General features: G+C 39.9%; 1 protein-coding gene across 1 annotated transcript in view; it reads right to left on the bottom strand.

Annotated features, from left to right (window-relative positions):
* The window catches only part of LOC124170039 (LIM homeobox transcription factor 1-alpha-like), a gene marked incomplete at its 5' end in the record, with an annotated part of 67,233 nt that overhangs the window by 27,583 nt on the left and 16,195 nt on the right, over positions 1-23,455 (bottom strand). The window contains 2 exons of the mRNA XM_046549047.1: positions 521-807; positions 2,656-2,873. Coding sequence (XP_046405003.1) covers positions 521-807; positions 2,656-2,873 — 505 coding nt within the window. The remainder of the gene's footprint in view (positions 1-520; positions 808-2,655; positions 2,874-23,455) is intronic.

Raw genomic sequence — 23,455 nt, 5'->3', positions numbered from 1 at the left:
ATTACTCAGGAAGAAACAGCCTTCGTTGATTTAGGTACTATTTTCATTGTTATCATGTCAAATTTTATTTTACACGAAGACCTCTTCCTATAAAATGTGACTGGATAGAGAAATATTACCAATATATTATTCAAAGTGATTCATTTACTTGATAGAACTCTATAAATTTACTGTAAGCCAAATTGTATTAAAACATGCGTTAGAATATTTTCCAAATGGTGTGATAGCGGAGGATCCAGAATGGAGTTGTAAAATTGATGTTTGCAGTTGTAAAAAGGCTGTTGAGGAAATCTGATACAGTTTTGAAATTTTTTTGCCAATTAAACGAGAGAATGGCTGAAACATCGTGCTCAAAAGAAAATTTTTCATAAGGGTTCCTGGGTATTTCTGTTTTTATCGGATTGCTAGAGATTGCTGTAAATGATTCGATAGTTTAATAATTTGATTATAACCTCATAAGAATCAATCCGTGGGTGAAATGCATAGGTACTTATTGATGCGAATGGCTGTTGTCTCTCACCTGCACTATTCTCACGCTAAGTCCCGTCTCCTTGGCGAGTGCTTCCCGTACTTTCCGGCATGGCTTGGGGCTCACTTCGAAGGACGCTTTGAAGGCTCGCCGCTGCTGCGTCGTAAGGATGGTCCTCGGCCTCTTTGGCCCTCTACGGCCGTCCTGGCCCAAGCCTCCCGGTCCGCCTCCGCCAGGTCCTCCCATTCCTCCAGGGCCCACGCAGCCGCGAGGCCCGCCTCCGGGGCCCCCAAGACCCCCTCCCGCTGACAGAAGTCCGTCCTCACATGTGAAATCCCCTGAAATTATCGGTTAAAGGAACAGGTAAAACGGAGTAATTAGAAACTTTTGCTGGATTAGGCGAGTCTTTCGCATCTGGAAGTATTTTCATATATTTTTATTTGTGGGAGCCAAGAAATGGAATGTTTTCAGAAAGGAATAGTAAATTATAGCTTGAGTTGTACCTTAAATGCATACCATTACATAAATTTTTCATTGAGGAGTCATAAATAGGAATCTTTTGATTGCTGTGGGTTTCAAAGTTAAAAGCTTGATGAGGTAGCTTATTCTTTATAAAATATAAATTCTCGTCTATAAATGCCACTGTACATGAAAAATCTAGTGTATATGGACTCAATTGGACGAAATGTTTAGTAATTGAAAATGATTAATAAATAGTCCTTCGGGTGGCTAAGATTATATATTAAAAGGCTAAACATAATCATATTCACCAGTGAGAGTAAATAAGCAAAACGCTCTTTTCAATTACAACTTTTATTTTAAGTAACACAATTGGTCTTTGCAATGAAATTTATACGTATTTATGAGTTATGATCGTATTGAAAATGAATTTCAATAACGTTTAAATAAAAAAAATTGGCGTATTTTTTTATTCATTACATCCTAAGAATATTTTCCCTATGGGATAAAAATAGGCATAGCTTTCTTTACAATTACAGCGAATAACGGTGGTATTTTTATGAACGGTCAAAATTTAGAGTTGGATTTTGGATCGAGGAAAATGAAAATACGGATTCAGCTGCTGGGAAATAAAGCTCTTCTCTGAACAGACTCATTTGCTATGTCGAGCATTTATGAGCGTTCCTTATTAAACATTATTCCGAGTCGGAAATAAATAAGCAATGAAGCTGTGCTCCGGTCGAAACAATGGAAAATTAGCGGGAAAATTCTACCGACATTTTTTAATCACAAAAGATGATTCGTGGATAATTGGGATGTTGTTCATTACCTATTGTTGGAAAACAAAACAAGGTATGCACAAAATTCCAAAAATATTGGAAATGATGGATCCGGTGATGATTGCAAAATTGTTTTTGATAAAATTCTACATGAGTTTCACTGGAAATGCAATGGCCTCTATGATGAAGACACAAGTTTAGAGATTGAACAAGTAGCCTTTACAGGGAATGTGGAGATGTAGTACCTAAGTGGTTTGAAAAAATTATATCATTCTATCTATTCAATTATTATATAGATTTGGCTTTATTATCAAAAATTTCCAGGAGATTTGTTTGGATCATTTACCTTCATTTTTATGCATTTTGATGGTGCGTTACACTGATGCAATTTAGGCGCTTGGGCACAGGCTCTAACCTCACTGGAAACAAGTAGTTTCGAACACTTGACTTAAACATGAAGCTTAATTGCGGATGGAATTCATTTTGGGACGCCGCTCGCCCTGATTTACAATGGCAAGTTTAAATTGAATGAATTCCGTCAATGATGCAATTAGTACATGGTTGGTTAGTTCTAGGTTTGAAAAAGTGTATAGTAGTGATCGACTGGTATCAGTAGTTAAATATTTCGCTGTGGGAGGAGAAACTAGATACAGTATCATAATGAACCACGTATGATCGAAAAAAAATACCATCACTTTTAACGAAGGTGCTTGCGAGTGAGACAGCTGCTGTGGGATGGCAGTATGAGCGCTTTCGCTCTCCCGAACCCGCTGTAGTGGAAAATGGCAATGCGGTCGCCTCTTGGAAGCGCTTGAATGCGTGAAATTGAAAAAACATTTCGACGCCCTCGTGTGGTTTCCAACGCGAGCCATTCCCACTTTTTTCCCGGGCGCGTGAGTGTGTGCGGTGATTCGTTCGTGTGTTTGTGTGTAATCATTTGACGAATACCTTGGGCGTACCCCTGGAGCATTTCGACCTCCTTTTCGTAATCGGGACGGCAGAAGAGTTGTCCTTGCTTCACGACGAACTGGTCGCCCTTCTGTAGCCGGCCTCCGCAGACGACGCACACGAAGCAGCGGACGTGGAACACGCTGTCCAAGGCCCGCAGGACCAACTCGTCGGCGCTCACCCTCTCTCCGCAACCTAGGCACTTTTTCACGTACAGCCTGCAGTGGAACAGCCGGAACACACCATGTGATAACACAATAATTTTTTCTAGGCAATTTTTCCACAATTAATAGCAGTCGCAGAAACATAAGAAAAATCTCCTGGAATATAAAATTACGGACATGCAAATGACCTCGGAGAGAATCGGCATTGCCAAGTAGAACATGAATATTATGCATGCTGAATTTTAAAGACCATATATCGAGTAATGGCATCAATATTACATACTTAAAATAAAAAATGAGGCTGCCATTTCCTCTCTTAAGACAGCCCTTTTCTCGGATTTACCCACAAAAATTATAAGGAAACACATAAAAATTAAATGTAATTTGAAAAATATGGTATGTTCAAAGTTTAAAAGAGATTTCTGATTGAAAAAATACTTTGCTTTTTCTCAGAGTCAAACGAATTATATACACTGTAACGATTTGACGTCTCTTCTGGTTGCCAATATAGCAAGTATATTCTCCATAATTTTCGTATCTAGCATGAAAATTCTCTAATTCTCTATCTCTCAAATTTGTATTGTGAGTCAAGGAAAGTAAATATTCCTATTGATTGAAATTCAGTAGTTAGCTTCAAATTCTTAAGCTTGAGCTCATTAAAATTCTTATTATTTCATTCTTATGGTTATTAGTCGGGTAAATTTCAAGATGCCGTGTAATTCAAGGCCTTCATCTGTAGCCAGAATTGATCAAATTTATCATTCTCTCTTAAGGATTCAAAAATCATGGCCGATATGAATTCAGTGTGGCTGCGAATTTTTTTGTCTTTTTTATGCCCCTTGGTATTTTTGCAATTTGTCAGGACTTATTGTGCAAAGATAACAATAAAACTGGATTTTTGTACGCTATATCGGCAAATATGACACATATTTCCTTTAAACTGCGTAATCTCCTGTCGCATCTTGAGAAAAATAACGATTACGTGTTTGTGTGATGTGTTTCTATACTTCTTGTTTATTGAAGCAGGCCTTTTGGAATTTTAAATTTTGGGTTGTGTTACAATCTCTTAGTAACAGTGATAAATTCGGTCCTACGGTTAAATGTGATCCGACGACTGTTGGCATAAATTTTACATTTGAATACCTCAATTTACAGTGGTTCAATTTTTTGTTACGTTTAAGCGGCAATATTTTTCTCCCTCAGATTGAGATCCTTGTTACTTTCTCCGCAATGCATTTGTTTTGAACATATACGTGCAAAATTCTTTGCATCTCCATTATTCGTGCAAATTGGCGTGAGTGTTTTAGTGCCTTATTTTAAAGATGCTATTATTACTCATTAGAAAACAATATTTAAAACTCAACCTCTTACCGAAATTATCAAATTTTCGAAAATCATTCAATGCCATTCTTGTTCTGTTTAATGTGTTCAGTATTTACTTTTTGCTTTATATCATTGGCATATTTTTTTAATCATAGTGAAAGACTTCCTTAAATTATTCAACATTTTGTATCTTAAGTTATGAACACAGTCGTAATGACTTTTTGCATTGGGCGAAACGTAATCAATAAAAGCAGGCATGAGAACAAAAGCCGTTGAATGCATTCATCAAAGTAGGCAGGCAGTGCTAATTTTTATAGTCCTGAGAATAATCCTCATCAGATTGAATTGTTTGAAGTGCTTCTGAGAAAATTTCAAATCACATACGGGAACCTTAAATATTCTGCGTCAGTGAAAATCATGTCTCGATATTTTTATTTACGTTCAGTTTAAATATTTTTATTATGATGAGATTTTAAAGCTCTCATTGCTCCTTCAAACTAATTCTTTCATTACCCACTCCATAAAGATACATAGCGTTATTCGCCGCTGCCTCAACTACGCATGGATTCCATAATGGTTTTTGCACTGGCGAATTGGTTATACGCTCCTTTTGTGGAAATTTATGTACCTACTGCATTATACGATAAACTGCTTATTTAAATAATTTTATCCATGCATCTGAGTCTTGCATATTGTGTGGCATTTAGCTACTTCCTATATGCGTAAGATCTATTATTTACAGGCATTGGATATTCTTTATATTTTACATTTAGGTAATGGTGGATTCCATTATCACGTGCTGCGAAACTGTTTTTATTTGATTTCAACGTGAGAGTATTGGTGTGGGCCACGTGCCTATCTAAACTGATTGTAGATCGGGAATATCTCTTGCGGCTCAGATATCGACCGAATGCTCGAGCAGGAAAAAAATGCTTATTGACGGATACCAAACGTTCTCGGCATCGTCTATGTAGACGTGTGCCCGAATTGTGTCGAAAAAATTCTTTTGTATTAGTTAAATTGATGGTTAATGGTAAGAAGGGATTTATAGCGAGATGGAAATGTTGTTTTTTTAATAACTGAAAGCATTTGTCCATGTTTTGTTGCCTAGCAACTGTTTTATCTTCATTCTCTTTCAGGAATTTTTAAGTAGAATAATCCTGAATTACCAGGAAAAACATTGATTGCTGCATCCATTTTTGGTCTCTTTTTGCTTTGCTAGTGGTTGCAGATTATCCGTTATCACATGAAATTCTTTTTAATAATTCATGCAATATTAAATATAGATTGAATGCAGTGTAAAATAAAAAATTGTGAAATTAAGGACTTTTATGCTGATACAACTTTTACGAGCATGCTTTTTTCCAGCATGTGGAATCGGAGGATCATATTGCTTAAAAAAAGAAACACCCTCAAGCATTATTCCGTGTAATTGTTTCATTGCTAACAAATTGTAATTACGAAGATATAAGTACACTCACAATTCCACGACTTAGGTTACGGGATAGCAGATTGAACCTGATGATGACCAGCATTGCTTCGTCGGAGATTTACCCAGGTATAAATCCCTATTCGTTCCAATAAAATCAGAAGAACCAAACGTGATGGAGTAGAATTTTTCCATATTAAAATTAACACTTGCAATTTTCTACGAATAATAGCTTTTATTCTGACCTAGGTTTCGATGTTAGAACATCATTCAAGGTAAATAATGAAGATAATTCGTCATAGGATTCAAATAAGATGTGTTCTTGTAATGTAGTTTTTTTAGTAAATTTCCTTTGTTTATTAAGAAAAAGGAGCTGCTGGAACGTGACATCATCGTGAAGTTCGTTCTTTAAACTACTTCTTCACAAGGCATTGGGAGTTTGATTGAACGTGCCAAGTATCTTCAAACAAATCTGTAACTGAATTCATGCATATCCAGCCTTTAATATTTCCCATCGTTCTAATGACATAAGTTACTCGACCTTTCCTCTTCTGATCACATGTCTAATAGGGAAGACGAAGAATCAATGACGCGTCAAAAACCTTTTAAGCCAAAATGTAGAAAAAAGTAATTCAGAAATCAGTTAAAAATAATTAATTACAGTAGTCTCTTGAGAATTCAAATATTTCCATTTCCTTTTTTGGAATGAGAGGAGCATCATCCATCAAAAATGTACCTAACTGCTTCCGGTCATTGATTGCTTGAATTTTTTTGACACCATAATCATCAACCAGCAGGCAGGACAATTCATCCGTGTTCTTTTCTCGGAGTTTAAAAAAAAGACAACTCTGACGCGAAATATACAAATTCTGCGGAGAGAGGGAGACTTTTCCCCGCCCACGAGCGCATGGGTGTGAGTGTGAGTAAAGTGGAGTCGGGCGCAGGAAAATAAAAAAAAGCCGGCGGGTTATCAAGTTAAACGTTTCACTCAATGGCAGAGCGGGCGCTGCGGTAGGCGAATTGATATTTCCTCCGCCGTCCGTAAATCACGGATGATCGATGGTCGAACATCGGAACGGAGAGAGAGAGAGACACGACAGGGTGGAAGAGGGTGGAGGAGAGTGAAGGGGAGGGAAGGAGAGGGGTGGTGGACCAATCCTAACGGGAGAGTGGGTGGCGGGGGGGGGGGGGGGGGGGAGGAGAGATGGTGTCGAGGGTTGGGGGCGCATGGCGTTTACGCGTCGGCGCCCGCTATTCCGGTCCGGTTGGGGTCACCGGGGAAGAATCATTAATGCGCGATTAGCGTCGGTCGGAGCCGTCATCCGTATTCCACCGAGATACACCACGCACATCATTAACCTGTGAACCGCAGGGATCGTGGGGGTCGTAGGGGGGCGGTCCGCGTCAAATCCGCGCCCCCCCCTCCCCCTTCCTCACTCCACCTCCCCCGCACGTACTGCCCCCCCTCCTCTGTCCACTCACTCACTCTCTCCCTCTCTCTCTTTCGCCACGTATTCGAACACACTCGCCATGGTTTGGGGCGACGGCGAGGCAGTGTCCATTAGGAAGTTGACCCCGATTTCGGGTGGACTGGCAGATTAGCTTCCTCCCTCCCCTAACCCCATCCCGACTTTTCCTCACACGCCATGTGCTTTTCCATCCTTCACCCTCCTCTTTGAATATCTACTGTTCCTATTTACTCACTTTATCCATTCCTTTTCACACCTCTCCGAATATCATTTCACCTTCATTTTCCAGTCTTCCTTCTCCAGGCTTTCGCTTATTGACGCATCACTCTCTTTCCGTGCATTCCATAGTCGGTAAGAAAATGTTATTTCAGATCTCCTTAATTTCAGAATCATTCGTTTCAGAATTTCCGTTGTCTGCACATTAAAATTTCATATGGAGTCATTTATTTATACTTTTTATGTATTCCTGTGTTTTAACGTGTAAGCTTTTGGCTTAAACTTATCGTATTCCTTGTAATCTTCTTAGGGCATTTCTCGGTAAAAATATAAGTATTTAATAAAAATTACATTGGTCTTTTTATTAGTAAAAATGGCGTTTGTCACGAAAGGCATGACCAAATTTATATCATACAAAGATGATGCGTCGTAGACGTCGTCGCGACGTAGGTGTCAATATAATTATTTGATCATAATGTAGGAGAAGACAGTCACTTGAAATTTGGGAGGGAGCGATGGAGGCGGAGATGGGAGACGAAATGAGGGAAAGGGTCTGTTTTTGAGTTTAGGAAGGAACAGAAAGTATATCTTGCAGATATAAGGTATGTACAGCAGACTTGAAAAAAATGTTTGAGTACATTAGGCCCAAGTGAAAACCCAGAACACCACTCTCGACTCCAGCCCAGTAAGGATGATGTTAGATACGGAGATGCCCCTCTCATGGAGCATGTCTTTCGGACATGATATATTTTCCACATAGTTTGAGAGGCTATAGATGTTTATTTTTTAATTTTTTGTCATCATTTCCCTTTTCATTTCTTGTATACATATATTTTATGTTCACATAATTAGCATATTTTATTAATTTTTGGAAGATATGCTAACATAGTTACTGTGAGTTTTTATTTCATCATCATGTCCGTTCGTTTTTTCCAGTAATCAAAATCTTGAAAAGTTTTATGGGTGACCATGTTGAGCCTAAGAAACATGATTATTAATTTAAAAATACCGTATTTATGATTTTTGTCTCTCTTTCATAGTTGCTTAATTCATTCTCATAAGCAGAATTGGCTATTTAAAGCATTGATGCCGAAATTTGGCTCTCAGCGTTCAGCATTATACTTCTTGATTTGGTCTTTCCGCTTTCATCTCCTCCTAATTTGTTATTTGGGTAATAATTCGAATAAACTTTCATAAAAGCTACTGGAATTCCTATCAGTACAAAATAATCAGTAATAATTTACGTAAATTTTTAACTAAATTACGAGACTAGTTGTACATAGATGCAATTGAGTCAGGAATAAAAAGGCACTGCAAGTATTCTTCCTGTATTTCAAATTTAATATCAATTACAACTACGAACGCTAAGGATGACATCAAAGTGGCGGTTCATCATTCAACCTTGCTATTTAATAAACTTCGGTACAAAAATGTTCTATTACCGCTCAAAGCGAGGGAAGTCTCTCAAATTAACATTAGTGCAAAACTACACAGAGCGTTTTTTACGCCTTAAACGTAGCTTGTTGCATCCGTTACACAGAGACATAAATAGTTATTTTTTAGGGCACAAATGCATCCACACCACAGTTTTCGTATTCTGCCTGAGGAATAATTTGGCTATCCATGAAATTTAGGTGGAAGTTCACTTTGTTTACCGAGCGGACTGATCAGTCAGTGTCACTCGGATTAAAAGGCAATGTCGCTACCGCTGCAGAACTAGGTGACAAGTGTAAATCCCCGCCAAACAGGCCTCTATATGACGCGCACCCGCAGCTTGGCCTTAAGCACACGGATAGACAACGCTTTAGAACACATGCAATCTTCCCGATCGCGCTGCCACCGCAGTTGCGGCCATCCAATCAATCAATCACTCGTCAGGCCTAGCGTCCTACGTCATTCTGTCCCTCTCTTCGCACTTCAGCCAGCTACCACGGACAAACAGAGTCGATGTTTGAGCGTCACCGAGAACGAGAGCGCTCAGAGCGCCAGGTAATACTCACATCATAAAACTACCACTGGTACTTCAATGAATCAGACTGCAGCGTAGTGTTACATGCCTTGTTAGTTAATGAAAATTGGTATTTAAGATCCCGAAGATTTAATTAGATCCTGTGCGATTTAGTGTAGTGAACATTGTTATGATAATAAAAGAATTTTTGAAACACATTTCCTTTATTTCGTCATATTTCTCGAATTCATCCCGGATTGATTATTATAAATATAATTTTAATCTTATTAACAATGATAAATGTAAAATAATATCGAATATGATAATTCTCCAAAAATATTCAAAACTTATTGCTACTGAATAATCATCAGAATGTTGCACATGTTTTCGTCATCATCATAAGTGAAAACCAAAGATTGGTTTGAAGAAGCTTCCAATTCCGATCCTTCTATCTTACATCCGATGAAGCAGCTCTCGATTCTCCCATCCGTTAGCCTTTTTGTAGTGACTAATTTCTTCTCTTTTAGATTCTTCATAATCTGCCCTGTGTTACTCATTCGGGGCCGTCCTTTGCCCACCTTCCCTTCCAACTGTCCTTCCATGATTGTTTCCATCAGGCCACTATATCTCATAAAGTGGCCAACTAGGTCATCCCGTCTTCTCGATTTTTTATGACTTTTCTTTTCATCCACTCTTCTTAGCACTACCTCATTGCTTACTCGGCTGATCCATTTTATCTTCATCATTATTCTGTAGCACCGCATTTCGAATGCTTTCACTCTTGACTTCTCTGCTCCTGTCAACGTCCAAGCCTCGCTCCCATAGAGAAACATGCTCCATACGTAGCATATGATGAATGTTGTCCTTACTTAAATACTTGTATACTCAGCTGCGAAAAGATTCTTCTTTTTGTAGAAAGTACTATATGCCAGCGCTACTAGTGACATCATTTCTCGCAACTACCACCGTTGGTTATTCGGCTTCTTAAATAACGAGACTCTTTCACTTCTTCAAGCTTGTTTTCCTTGTTTAATGTTTGCCCATGTCTGCTTTCTTTTGCTGCACCGTAGTCTTCTTTTTGTTGATTTTATCCTGATACCTGGCCATTATCCTTTTCGTATTTGTTAGTCTTCTTCAAGTCATTTTTTGTCTCGGCTATGACTGTTATGTCGTCAGCAAATTGTAGCATATTAAATATTTCTCCGTGGATATTAACACCTGAAGTCTTCTCTTTGCATCATTGATGGATTTCTCGATGTAAACATTAAAAATAACGAGCACAGTGCTCACATCTGTTTCACTCTTTCCCTGTTTAGTGAGGCCCACATTTTATAATAGCTACTTGATTTTTTTATAAGCTGTGCACAATTACAATCTCTGTAGAGCACTCAAATTTCATTCAGACTTCTAAGCATTGAATGCCATTTCACGTTATCAAAGACCTTCTCCAAGTGAAAAAATGGTATACAGTAAAAGACGGTTTCTTCTCCACTTTCTTCTCAATGAGCAGCCTTAGAGCCAAAATTGCTTCTCTGGTACCCTTGCTTTTCTTAAATCCGAATTGGTCCTCATTCAGGCATTCTTCTACTTTGCTTTCTATTTTCCTGTGGATGATTCTTTTAAGTATCGTCGATGAACGTGTCGTCAGGCTTATGGACCTAAATGTTCACACATCTCTCCCCTCTTCTTTTTGGGTAGGTATAGGAATGATGCTTTTCTTTTCAAATTCACTAGGAATATCTGCCGTTATTGTCTCCTGAGTTTATATCACTTTTCTTCTCTCTACCATAACTTTTGAGCTGAGTTTGGTTCCGCTGCATTTTTCCATCTCTTCACTTTGACAACGTTTTAAACTAATCTATGTCCATACTTGTCCCTTATAGCATTATATCTTATACGGCGTTTTTGAAATAGTTTCTCAGCACACTGGCCACTTCCACTTTACCTTGAACGAAATTATAATGTACATCCTCGCAAGGGGTCATCATCCATGCTTCTCTAGCTTTCCTCGCTTAGCGACAAATCTCGTTCTTTCTTCTATCGTAGCAACCCTGTCCACTTTTCGCATTCGTATACTTTGTCCGTTCTTCAATGAAGCCTAGGACTGCGTTCGCGACCCATAGCTTTTTAATTATAAATTTTCTTCTCCCTCAAGCTTCTTTCCTGAAGCCCGCTTTTGATATTTTTCTAGCTATTTTGCTCTGATTTAATGTTTGATTTGCATGATCTAATCCTGTCTTGCTCTCCATTACTTCTTGAAATGCGTTTTAATTTTTTGGCATTCCCCACTAATTCTTGAAATGCGCATCGATTTCAGATGGCATTTCATCTGCACAAAATTATGATCACTTGGGACATCTGCCCCGGGTAGTGCTTGCAGTACTGTAATTGGTTTTTAAACCTCTGCTTCACTTAAGTACAGCCGATTTGAAATATTCTCTTGTTTAGTTCCAATTTTCTAATCCATTTCCTTTCTCTTCTTTCATTTCAATTTCCTAATCTGTCTGCGTAGACGTATTCAAATTCTTCATCCTCGTATCCTGTCGGAGGGATGTAAACCTGTGCTAAAACAGTATCTACCGGTTTTGTCTCTAATTTTGACATAGCTATGCTTTCATTGTGCTACAGAAAGCTTTTCACTTCATTCCGGCGTTGCTTGTGAGCATTATCCCAACGCCAGCATTATCGTTTCTGTGTGATATCCTGTGTAAATAATCCTATACCTGCACCTGCATAAGTTTCCCTCTTCACGCCACTTCATTTCGTCATCGACATCGAATTGGGCAAGCATAAAGATCTAGATCTTCTTCTTTCTACGGCCCCTGCATCTACTTAGTACCTTTATAAAGAAAGTATTTAGGACATTAGAGATGACATTGTTTCTAATGTTTAACCAATACATAATAATGAATTGAAACAGTGATTTTAAAAAGTCAATCGTTACCAATTCCGCTCCTTTTTTCATTTTTCATCACCACATACACCGAGATAATATCAGTGGGCTAAAACCATGGGTAAATAAAATAAGCAAAAAAAATGGGTTGTTAATGTGGTGAACCGCGTCGTACAAAGGTACTCAATACGATATTGTTCAAAATGCCAGCTTTTTAAAATTCGGTTCAGTGAAGGGATATATTTTGAAGATAAATCAATGCATAAAAAGCTTGCAGGTAAACTCAAAAGAGCTATTACTCGCATCCAAGAGCTTTTATTGTACTTACGGTTCCGAAGTCAGTTTATGAATCTTTAAAAGAAAGTCATATGCATGATATGTAATGTATAATGGTTAGTTGTCATTATACATTTTATTTGCAGCATGTAAACCATTCGTGAATCACATGAGCATGCACCTACATTTTGTTTTTGTCGGAAAATAAATTTAAAATAAAATGTGGTGATTAAAATAAAAGATACCTCCCGAATATGAATTATAAACCGTCTGAAGGTACTACCTCGGTAGCGTACGTAGGTAGCAGCTTTGGTTTGTCTATTCAATCTTGTGTTATACATGAAAAGTACACATCTACATCTACATAATACCCCGCAAGCCGCCTAAAAGACGTGTGGCAAGGGGTGTTAGGACAACAGCCGCCCTCACATAAAAAGGAAGTGCTCTAAGGAAATTAAGACTAGCATTTATTTAAGTCCTTTATGGTTCGGGGGAAAAACAAATTCCCATATCTATCCGTTCGGCAAAACATCTCTCTTAATTTATCTCTTCTGTCGGATCTGGATATATAGTGCGACTCTAAAATTATGTTCTCCGTGTCGCTCTTAAAGATATCCATTCTCAATTGTTCAAACAATCTAAGCCTAGCGCGCATCCTCCGAGTCTCCTGCATCTCCCAGCCTAATTCGCTTTACATCTGTGCAACGCTGTCTGCACGCCCGTGGCGGTTTTTGACGAACCGCGAAGCCTTCCTTTGTATTTTGTTCAGGTCGCGGATTAAATTTTTCTGCACTGGATCCCATACGCTCGCTACATATTCAAGGTGCGGTCGGACGGGTGTGAAATAGGACCTTTCCATTACTTTCTCATCCGAAAATCTGCCCACAATACGCTTGACGAAGTCTAATTTCTTCAGGGCTATGCCGCAAGCATTTCTTATAAATGTGCTCCCCTCGATAGGTTCGAGGTTATCGTAACTCCCAGGTACTTCACTTCGCCTGTTGCCTTTATATTAATACCATCCACAGCATAAAAATGGTTATAGTTGGACGAACACTGTAAAAAATGTACCGTCATGCATTTGCTCAGGTTACCTTCGAGTCCCCACTCTTAGCTCCACAAATAAACATTGTTTAAATCCGATGATAGAATTTCATAGTATGAGTGATCACTAATTTCACGATAGATGATAGCGTCGTCAGCAAATAAACGTATTTTACTGCTAATTCGGGAGCAGAGGTCATTAATGTATATAATGAACAAAAGGGGGCCGATCACCCTTACTTGTGGAGCACCTGATGTCACTTTAACGACATCAGAGCTAATTCCGTCGAGAACTACTTAGGTGAGAATTTTCTCATTGTTGTTGGTAACATAGTATCATTGAATCTATAACTATTTCCTCTATCCCAACTCACTTTTGAAAGATAATGTTCTCCTTTCATAAAATGACGGACTTTACCGAAAAGTAGAAAATACCAGTCAATATATTCCCACCGTTTCCATGGAAAATTTGAAGTGGCTTATTCTACAAAATTGCTTCTGCTCTCTCCTTACTGTGCAAAGCCCAGTTTATCGGAAGTGATGGTATAGGAGAGTAAAGTACATACATAGCGCCTTTCACCCCCTCCTCCTTCGCCCCCTGGGGGTCTCCCTCCCCTCTTTCTCGCCTCTCTTCCCCCTCCGCCCGTCACTGCCCGCAGAGTTTCCCCTGCTCGATAACCGTGCTTTGGACGACTGCGGAGGACCGACCCCGCCGATGTTTACCCATAGAGCGCAAGGTTCCGGAGGGAGCGGAGGACCCAGGGGCGACGGAGGACTTTCCGGAGCCTTGGTGCGGCGAGGGGCGGAAGAGCAGTCCGGGAAAAAAGGAGGAATGGGGTGAGGAGTTGACATCGAGAGGGAGCCATATGTCGAGGGAGGATTCCAGAGTCTACATTGCGATGAATACACCTACTCTCGTGCGAATTGATAAGGGGCGTAGTTTCATATTTTATTTAATCCTTACCAGTAACTTTCTAATCTTTATGCTGCCCTAGTTGATGTCATGCATCCAACGAAATATTTAATCAAGCTCTTTTTTTTGTAGTGTTTAATAGTCCTATCATATGTACTGAGATTCGTGGTAGTGATTCGACCCTTAGAACAATAACCGTCCATAATATTTAGGCATGGTCGGATTAACTACGTTGGATCCAAATATCCGCGATAACGAATTTTTTATCCAATTTCACTGAAAAAATCTGATCCAAAGTTTTTATCTAATCCTTAAGTGCATGTAGCTTGTCCTTAAGTCCTATCCGATGCGTGCGACGTTTTATTTAAAATATTACAAAATTCTACATTCAAAATAGCGTAAACATAGTAATAGTAGGTGATAATTAAGTTGTTAGTGAGCAGAAGTATAAATTATCACTTTATATACGCAGAGATGTGTTATGTGGTAGTTTTAGAAGTGACCGATTTTAGTTCAGAAATTTACTTTTACTGCACGGTCTTTACTTGACATGAAACTGAAACATCTGAAACTGAATTGAAAACCTGAAACTGAATCCTAGATAGAATGCCACGTCTACCTCATCCCGGAATACCATCGTCAAATTTTCATCTCCCTAACCGTAGAAGGAAAAACATCCCATCCGAACCTAATGAATTATGTTTTCATATACTGCCTCGGTTTGTGCACAGCCCCACAGACAAGTCCGAACCCTGACGAATCGACTGGAATGCGGCGTTATGGAATGATACGCCCACCAAACCGGAGACGATATAGGGAGGCATCCCGATCGCACTCTTCTACGTCTTTCCCTGCGAGATTTTAAGGGGCGGCACCAGGGTTTGCGAGAGGGTGTGCGTGCGTGTGTGTGTGCTTGTACCAGGGTAAGGGTAGGGGTGAGGGATGGTTTGGCGAGGGGGGATTCCACCCGGTCGTTCTCTGCTCCACTACGAGTCCGTCCTCGGGGAGTGTTGACTCTGCGCTCCAATATTGCAGCCCCGTTGCCCTGGGGAGGTGTACCGAGAGAGACAGAGAGAGAGAGCTGGGGTAGGGAGGAGAGAGGAGAAAGAGAGAGAAAGGAGAAGGGCGAAAGAAGGGAGGAAAGAAGAAGAGGGAAAAAGTGGAGAGATAAAGAGGAGGGATAGGGGATCCTGTGCTGGGTACTAGAGGGACGCGGTCGTGGTGTTAGGGATCCAGAGGAGGGAGGAGGCAAAGAAGAGGAGGAAGAAATGGTAGTCGAGAGGATTTTTGGGGCGGAGAAAGATCGGCGGGAGGCATTCGGAGGGCGGTGGATTTAGGGTAGCAACGTCGCGTGGAGGGGAGGAAACGAATGGGAGTGAAACGGTAAATTCCGAGTAACACCGAGAGGAATGGAAAAAGTAAGAAAACCCCGCTATACGCCGCGCCGGGGTAAGTGCAGTGAGAAGGATTTAAAGAGGGTTTCTGTGGAACTGGTAAGAGTTGGAGAGAGAGAGATGGAGGAAGAACAAAAAAAAAAGATTTTGGAGTTTTTATAGCAAAGTTGTAACTCTAGACTTACGCTACGATTTAGGGTGTGAAATTTTATAAATTGGATAGATAATGAGTAGAAAAAACTCGAAGCATCCGTATTAAAAAGTTGCCGGAAATCATTGGGAAAGTGCGAATACATTAGAGTTGAATGGGTGAAATAAAAAAGAAAAGGTTCCCACATTGCTATGATAAAAAAGTGCATTTCCCGGAGAAAGCAACGGATATTTTGGCTTTTGATAATGGAAAGAGTACCTACATGCGTGCCTAGGAAATTAAGCCGAATAAATGCAGATTTCAAAAAGAAGGCGAAAGGGACATGGGGAATGCAATTATGACACTAAATTTAGTGAAGAATGGAATGTATGTAATACGGAAAAGAGTAATTCGAGAGCATGGTGGATACAAGAGGTGCAGAAAGGATTCGTGAGAGTGAAAAGAGATACAAAGGAGAGATTGGAAAAAGTATGTTGCGACCGAGTGCGAGGGTTAAGGGGAGTGAAAGGACCGTGCCAAAAAAAACGAGGGAGTTTGGGGAGAAGTTTACGGCATTTGCTCTCTTTGGTGAATTCACGGCAGTCTGAGTAACGTTGTTGGGAGACAAGCCGGAAGGAATAAAATAAGGGATAGGGACATGGTTAAGAGAAGAGAGGCACGAATTTGTAATGGTTGAATCGGTAGAATATTTTAAATGGCGATTCATAGAGGTGTATGCAATCGTATATCAGTGGGAAAGTTCATGCTGTAAACTTGGAAAAAGAAAAATATCTTCAATATGGGTGAAAGTTCGTATTTTCAGTCGTATTAAAAATGTCAAAAGATACACATGAAAGTATGCATGTTTTTTTAATGCGTGTGCTAAACTTTCATTGGTAAGTGCTGACAGTGGCGGAGCCAGGATAGAGACAAAGGGGGGGGGGGTGTCTAAGTAGAGAGTAACTTCCCAGCAGTAGTGGAGGTCCGAACAAAATTGCCATTCTATCTAGTGTAAATTGGATATCTAATGGGGACATAGCCCACTTATCCCCCCATAGATCCGCCACTGAGTGATTTGATTTAATTTGACTTAATTTATTTCTTTTACCTGGCCCAGATAAGGCCACAATCCGGCCCCCTCTTCGTCTGGACCAGGGCTCTCTTAACAAGGTTATAAATACGAAAATGAGAGAATACAGTCATCAGTAAAAAATTAGTGTGATGGTAGATAATTCATATTATTATGTAGCTAGGCCACGTTATAATTTTTTGCCAGCTGTCGGATCATCTTCGTCTTTGACCAGTCGCGTCTCTGGTCATCCGACAGGGCTTTAAATGAGCGGACAGAGGAGTGCTTACAAACAATTGGGAATAAAGTAAGCATGATTGAAAAATGAATGAAGTGTACGGTTGAGAATTATTTATTATCCTACTTCATCAAAAGTTTGGCCAGAAATTTTAAATAGAGGATAATTTCTCCAAAAGCTTTATTTTGCTTTGGAACATTTAACATGAAAACTTCATGATAGCAAGCTTTATACAGGACTATCAATGTCTAAATTCTCAAATTATCAACCGTCATAGCGAAAATTGAGCCCACTTGTCGAAAAATAGTCCCCAAATAACTCGCAAAAATCGTACATAGTTATTCTTCATCTTGGGTAATAAAATAAAACAGCACTCGCTTCTCAACAACATCACATTAGCTTTCTTTGGGGTAAATTAGCTGATAAAATATTTCAGTAGATAAATAATGACTCGGGATTTTCTATCATTGATGGTTAGCATATTAAGCCAATAATCATTCTTATACCAGCTTATTAAATAGTGGATCAGTGACTTTCATTCGAAGTTCACACAAATTTTTCTGGATAACCTTGGGAATGGTATTTTCATTTTATTTGATGTTTGTGTACCAGATTTGCTCAGTGTTGTGTTATTATAATGTTTATCAATCCGTGTCTGAGCTGATAGTCTCCAGATAATTTGTGTTCTTCCCATTTCCCAGATATCTTATGGCTGTAGCTAAATGTTAGGTCGCAGTTTGTTTTATTTTTAAGAGGCTCTAAATTTAATGAACGTTCATATATTTTTAATGCATTAATTGCCAAAAAATTGAGCTTACTCCAGCTGTTCAATTTCTTTTGCTGAATTCGTATCTTTATTTAACAATCCATAGCACTCGCTATACATGCACATCGTTGTATATTTGAAGGGTATTTGTGTTTCATTTTAAACAGGAAAGTATTTTTGATTTTTCTAGAATTCAAATCATTACTGTATTTAGTAACTCAAATTAGATATAAGCTGTTATTGATAATGTGCCCCCGCATTTGCTTTTGGAATCCCAATTATTCATCACATTCATGGTGAATATATTTGAATAAATGAGATGTAACTTGCAACTGGAAATTTATTGCATTGATGAGGAGCATTTCGTTAATTCAATGCATATTTTAGTTATTTCGTTTTTCGGACATTAATGTAGATACATAAAGGGTGGAAGACTTTCAATTATCTGGAACTGAATTATTTAAAAATGAATTTATAGTTTGCATTTTCAGGGATTATCATATGATAATTTCATTTCTTACCTTTTATCAAATCCGATGCATGTCATATTTCTCCCTTTTCACCTTTACTATGCGTGGAAGCAGTGTTTACGCTATTTCAATATCAAAATCCTCTTTGATTAAAACCTAGATTATAACTCTGACGTGCGTACGTGCAAGTTAATTCTTTTGACGTTTCAAAAAGTGTTTTGAATTATCGCAGGGACCGTAACAGGGTCCATTTGCCCGGTATTTCCTTGTCGATTAAATCTACTTTGCTTTTGTTGAAGTAATCAAAGAATCGCTCGTTGAATACAAAGTTTTAAGTTCTCTTTTTTGCAAATTTTTCTTTTGAAACTGGTGTTATCCATGCAATGGGTTTAAAACACATGAAGTATTGTAAGCAAAAATAAATATTGAATACAATGAATTTATTAATGATGCAACTATTATCAATGCATAGCTGTCATTCCGAGGCCTACGTTTCAAAACATTTGCAACATTTAAAATTATAAAATACTGAGGCTTTACACTTTTTTTATTCATTTGATTCACCGTGCGATCTTTGAAATGCGACACAGGTCGTCGTTGTGATTCCGATCTCTCGGCATGCGTGCTGGATTGTCCACTTTCAGCCGGACGCTGACCCTCTGTTCCCCAGCGGGGTCGTAGGCTCCGGGAAGATCAGTGGAGGGCAAGAAGAGCTGCTATGGGGGAAGGACGAGATCAGAGACCAAGGAGGCCGAGCGGGGGACAAAGTAGGGAGGACGTGAAGGGGAGGGGGGTCCCTCCTGCGCCAACTCACGCCCTCAAAAGCCGCGCAGAATCGTGTGTATGACTCTCTTTCGCCCGTGGTGCGGTCGAATCCCTCGCCTTTGACTGCGCCCGACTCTGTGTGCGTGTGCATTTGGACCGATGCGTTGGATACGTCTCTCTCTCTCTCTCTTTCTCCCCACACGATTATAAAGGAATGAGGGTTGGGCACCCTGGGGCCATTGGGGGAAAGGGTGTCGAGTGTAGTCAAACAAGCTTTAAAATCCATCTAGGCATGTTAAGGAATCGCTTGTATGCTACCCTTGCCCCTTTGGAATAGCTCATTTCTTCTCCCTCTGATCCTAGGATTTCACGAGACCGACTGTAAGCAGGATTTTTAATTAATCTCTTGGAAAGAGATAAAAATAAGCTCCATCATACATTGTGCGAGTAGTCTACTTAGAACAGAGTACGAGTAGTACTTATGTTGCTCATAGATTGACCCATATGTAGAGCCGTGGTGTTTGTGTGCGCATTCAGAAGTTAGCTAGGATACGTTGACTAGTTGAGCATATTCAGAAATATTATTATAGGGAAATAACCCAGCAATTTAATTTTTAATTTTACATGTGTATTTTCAAATCGGCCTCAATATCAACAAAATCTTAGCTGTACTCCATTTTGCTAAAAAGCAGGCTAGCCAAGAGGCTATAATAAATCTCTAAAATTTTACGTTCTTCAAAATAAATGGATCAAGGCTTTAGTGGTGCTATTGATGAAACAAAATGTTCTCCGAACATCAGTTCCTTTTCCAGTAAACATTTGTTTGAGTTTTTTCTACGGTCTTCATAAAAAGTTAAATATAATGCTCCTAATTACAGACTGTCAGTAATTTGAATATAAATTCTCTCAGAAAATATAGTGAATGGAGGATCATATTAATAAGAGGTCAGTTATTTACGTTCGTTTGGCGACTAATATTCACGTATAATTTTCAGTCACAGTTCTTTACCTACCACTATCTACTATTACTATTACCTATCCTCAGTTTAAACTCAAAATAGATTTTTTTAAATACATACTGAGGTTCATTTATGATTTAGAAAACACCGTGCGCCTGCGTTAGATCAGCCTTAAGCGTTCGCAACACAGCTCAAGAAATTTGAGCGAATCGTTGGAGGACCTTCTTCAGACAATAGCTGACGTCCAGTGGAAAAGAAAAGGAAGCATCTAGCTGAACATGAGCAACTACAATCGTTGTGGCGATCTCTACACCGTAGTCCCCAACACTCGTCCTCCCACCAACGCCTCATACTTAGACACCCTCCTCTCTCCCTCCAACCCCTTCCTTCCAAATCCAAAACCCCCCGTGATCCACCACCCCACAACTTCCCCACCCTTCGGTGTGCCCCTTCCGAATGCACCCCTCCCCAGTCCGCTCTGATCAATACACCTCCGCTCCTTCTGGGTGAAGGAGAACGACGGAGGAGGAGCAGGGGAAGTGGCAGGGGGTGTACGACGAGGGAGTGGGGCGGGAGGGAGGCATGATTCAGCCTCAAACCCACTCTTCTCCTCTCGCGAGATGGGAAAGGACCGAAGCCGTGGGAAAGCCTCCTCCGTAAAGCCTCCCCCCCACTTCATCTTATCTTTCCCCTCCCGCCAACCTCCCCTTTCCGTCTCCACGGATTCTTTCCTATTGGTCCCGAGGAAGAGAGCCCTCCACCTACTTTCCCCCCCTACTCATGTCTTCGCCTCTCTCCCCCCCCAAAAAAACTCCATCCCAAGGAGACTTTTTTCCTCCTCCACCTCCTCAAAAGTCCCGGTTTTATTCCTTCTTCTTTTTATCCCTCTTTCGAGCGCACAAAGCCAGCCTTCCCCCACTTTTTGTATGCTCCTTCGTCCTCGACGGCGAAGAAAATGGAAGATTTTTTGGAGGAGAAAGGTTGGCGAGGCCGAGGAAAAATGTGGAGGCGGGTGCAGGGAGATTGTTGGGAGGACTGGGAGAGGTTGGGATAAAAGATGGCGGGAGCATTAGGTTGAAGATTCTTAGAGACGAGGGGAAGGATTGGTGTGGAATAGCAGAGGCTGCCTCCCGCTCTATCTCCCTCCCAGAACGCAGAAGAAGACGCGGAAGCACCGTGGGAAGATGAGGAGATAGCATCAATGGCGAATCTCAAGAGTTCAAAGAAATGAATTAGTCTAGATGATGGAGAAGAAGTATCTTGGTCAACTCAACACCCTATAAACTTTCTTTTTGTGTTAAAGAGACTGTTAGGACGTTTGTGAGAATCCATTAAATAGCATGTTGTAAAACTTTAGGGCCTGATATTGACTATATGTAATTAAGTTTTATCATTCTTGAAGAAAAAGAATTCCTACTATACTATCGAAAATGTATCTAACCTTCTGTGTTATTTTTACATTGGATCTATAAATATATAACGGTTACAAAAGAGGAAAAAATTTGATTGGAATACTATCGAACGTAGTTGAAGGTTGGATGGCTTTAACAGGAAAGAGGCAAAACTCGAAGGGAATGGTCCCTTCGATTTGCCTCTTTCCTGTTAAATCCATCCAATGAAAAGAAATTACTATGGATCGTTGAATAAGATTTCCCGTCCTTATATCAGTGACTGAAAATTAGTAAAAAGTTGTGTGTAGCAGACAGCTATAATTTATTGGAATTTAACAATTAATTCTCGTTGACATTCATCTTTTTGATGACGTTCTGACGTTTGAGAAAATAGCAAAAATCTAAGTGTCACACACGCATAAATTTTTTTTCGAATTTCAAGATTTCGGGGGCACGAGAAATTACGCTCCGGAAGTCAAGGGAAGCCTAAAATTTCGATATTATTCATGATTTGGATTAAATCCTTCCTTGAAATTTATTCTAAGACTGGGAAAATTATGCGTTGAAAATTCTAGCTCGTTAAGAATGATGAATTGTCTAAAATGGTTATAGCATACTTGATAGAAATCCATATCCAATCCGATGCCAATCCAATACCATGATCAAAGTCACTTCTCATTTCCCTCCTGCTACTTTTAAACAGTCTATCAGGCTCAAATTATTACTAAGTAATACCAAGGAAATAGAGCAGTTTCCTTGAGGCGGGTAGGGAGGTAGGAGGGCAGAAAAGGAGATGAAGAAGAGGCTGTGATAGTTGAACCGGAGGGAGAAACGTAAAAAGAGGGTTTTAGTTGGGAAAGAGGTGTAGAGGAAGGAGTTTTGGAGGTTTAGGCTCGTTGAAAGGGCCTCCCGCCCTTGCACTCCTTGCGGTGGGATCGTTGAAGGCGAGTGAGGTGGGATTCGTTGCCGCATGAGCAATTACAAGGATTACCCAGATCCCTTCACCCGCCGAGCTAAACCCCGCCTCGCCTCCTCTCCTCGCTCACCTTCCGCCTTTCTCCCTATGCCTCGAACCCTTTTGATATTCTCCCCCTCCCTAAGCACCCCTCCTCCCTCTTCGACCTCACTTATGCATCAATTCACCTTTGGGCTGAGAGAGGGAAGTCTTCCCTCTCTCCCCTTATACTCACACACTCATCTCCAGCGCTGCCTCTGGAGAGCTGGCGGCTCTTTACACTTTCGCCCCGCAAAATACGCGATGGTGGATCGGTCTCACAAAATCAAATGAGGAGAGTTTTCGGTCGTGTCTCCTTGAGTACTCCTTTGCCACTATCAGATTTTTCGCAACAGTTTTATATGTGGGACGTAGTATGTTTTTGTACTTCATGGACCACTTAGTAGGCATTCTTTTGGTCGGACTTTCTGGTCTATTCCTGACATCAGAAAGTATAAATCGATCAAATGAATTAAAAAGTTGTCTGCAATGTGGATGAAAAATGGACTGAATGGTCCATCAACACTGTGCCGTATGACGGCTATTAGTTGTCGCCCAATCACTCTACTACAATTATAATGGTTGTTAAAAATTACATAATTGAAGTTATAAAATAGCGATATATCAAAGCTCATCGTGCGTTTGGTAATATTTTCGATTGATACAATCGTCTAGTGACATCCACAATGGGAATTTGCGTATACGCTCCATCGAAGGCAGTTAACTCTATTTTTGGGCAAATTCGCTGAAGTGAGTAGTAGCAGAATTTCTTCTGTACATTTTTTGTGGAAATTGTAAGTTTAAGTGATAACTCGAGAATCTTCATACTCTTGAAAGAAATTCTAATGAACTTAGGCTTAATTTAGAAACGCATAATCTTGGTGCTTTAAAAACCTCTGAGTAAATATAATAGAACGGGCACAATACCCAATTAGAAGGATTGACTATA

This window comes from Ischnura elegans, chromosome 1 (assembly GCF_921293095.1).
Source record: "Ischnura elegans chromosome 1, ioIscEleg1.1, whole genome shotgun sequence".
NCBI classification, from domain to species: domain Eukaryota; kingdom Metazoa; phylum Arthropoda; class Insecta; order Odonata; family Coenagrionidae; genus Ischnura; species Ischnura elegans.
Note: the sequence above shows the minus strand (reverse complement) of the source record. Positions and strands in the feature narration are given on the sequence as shown.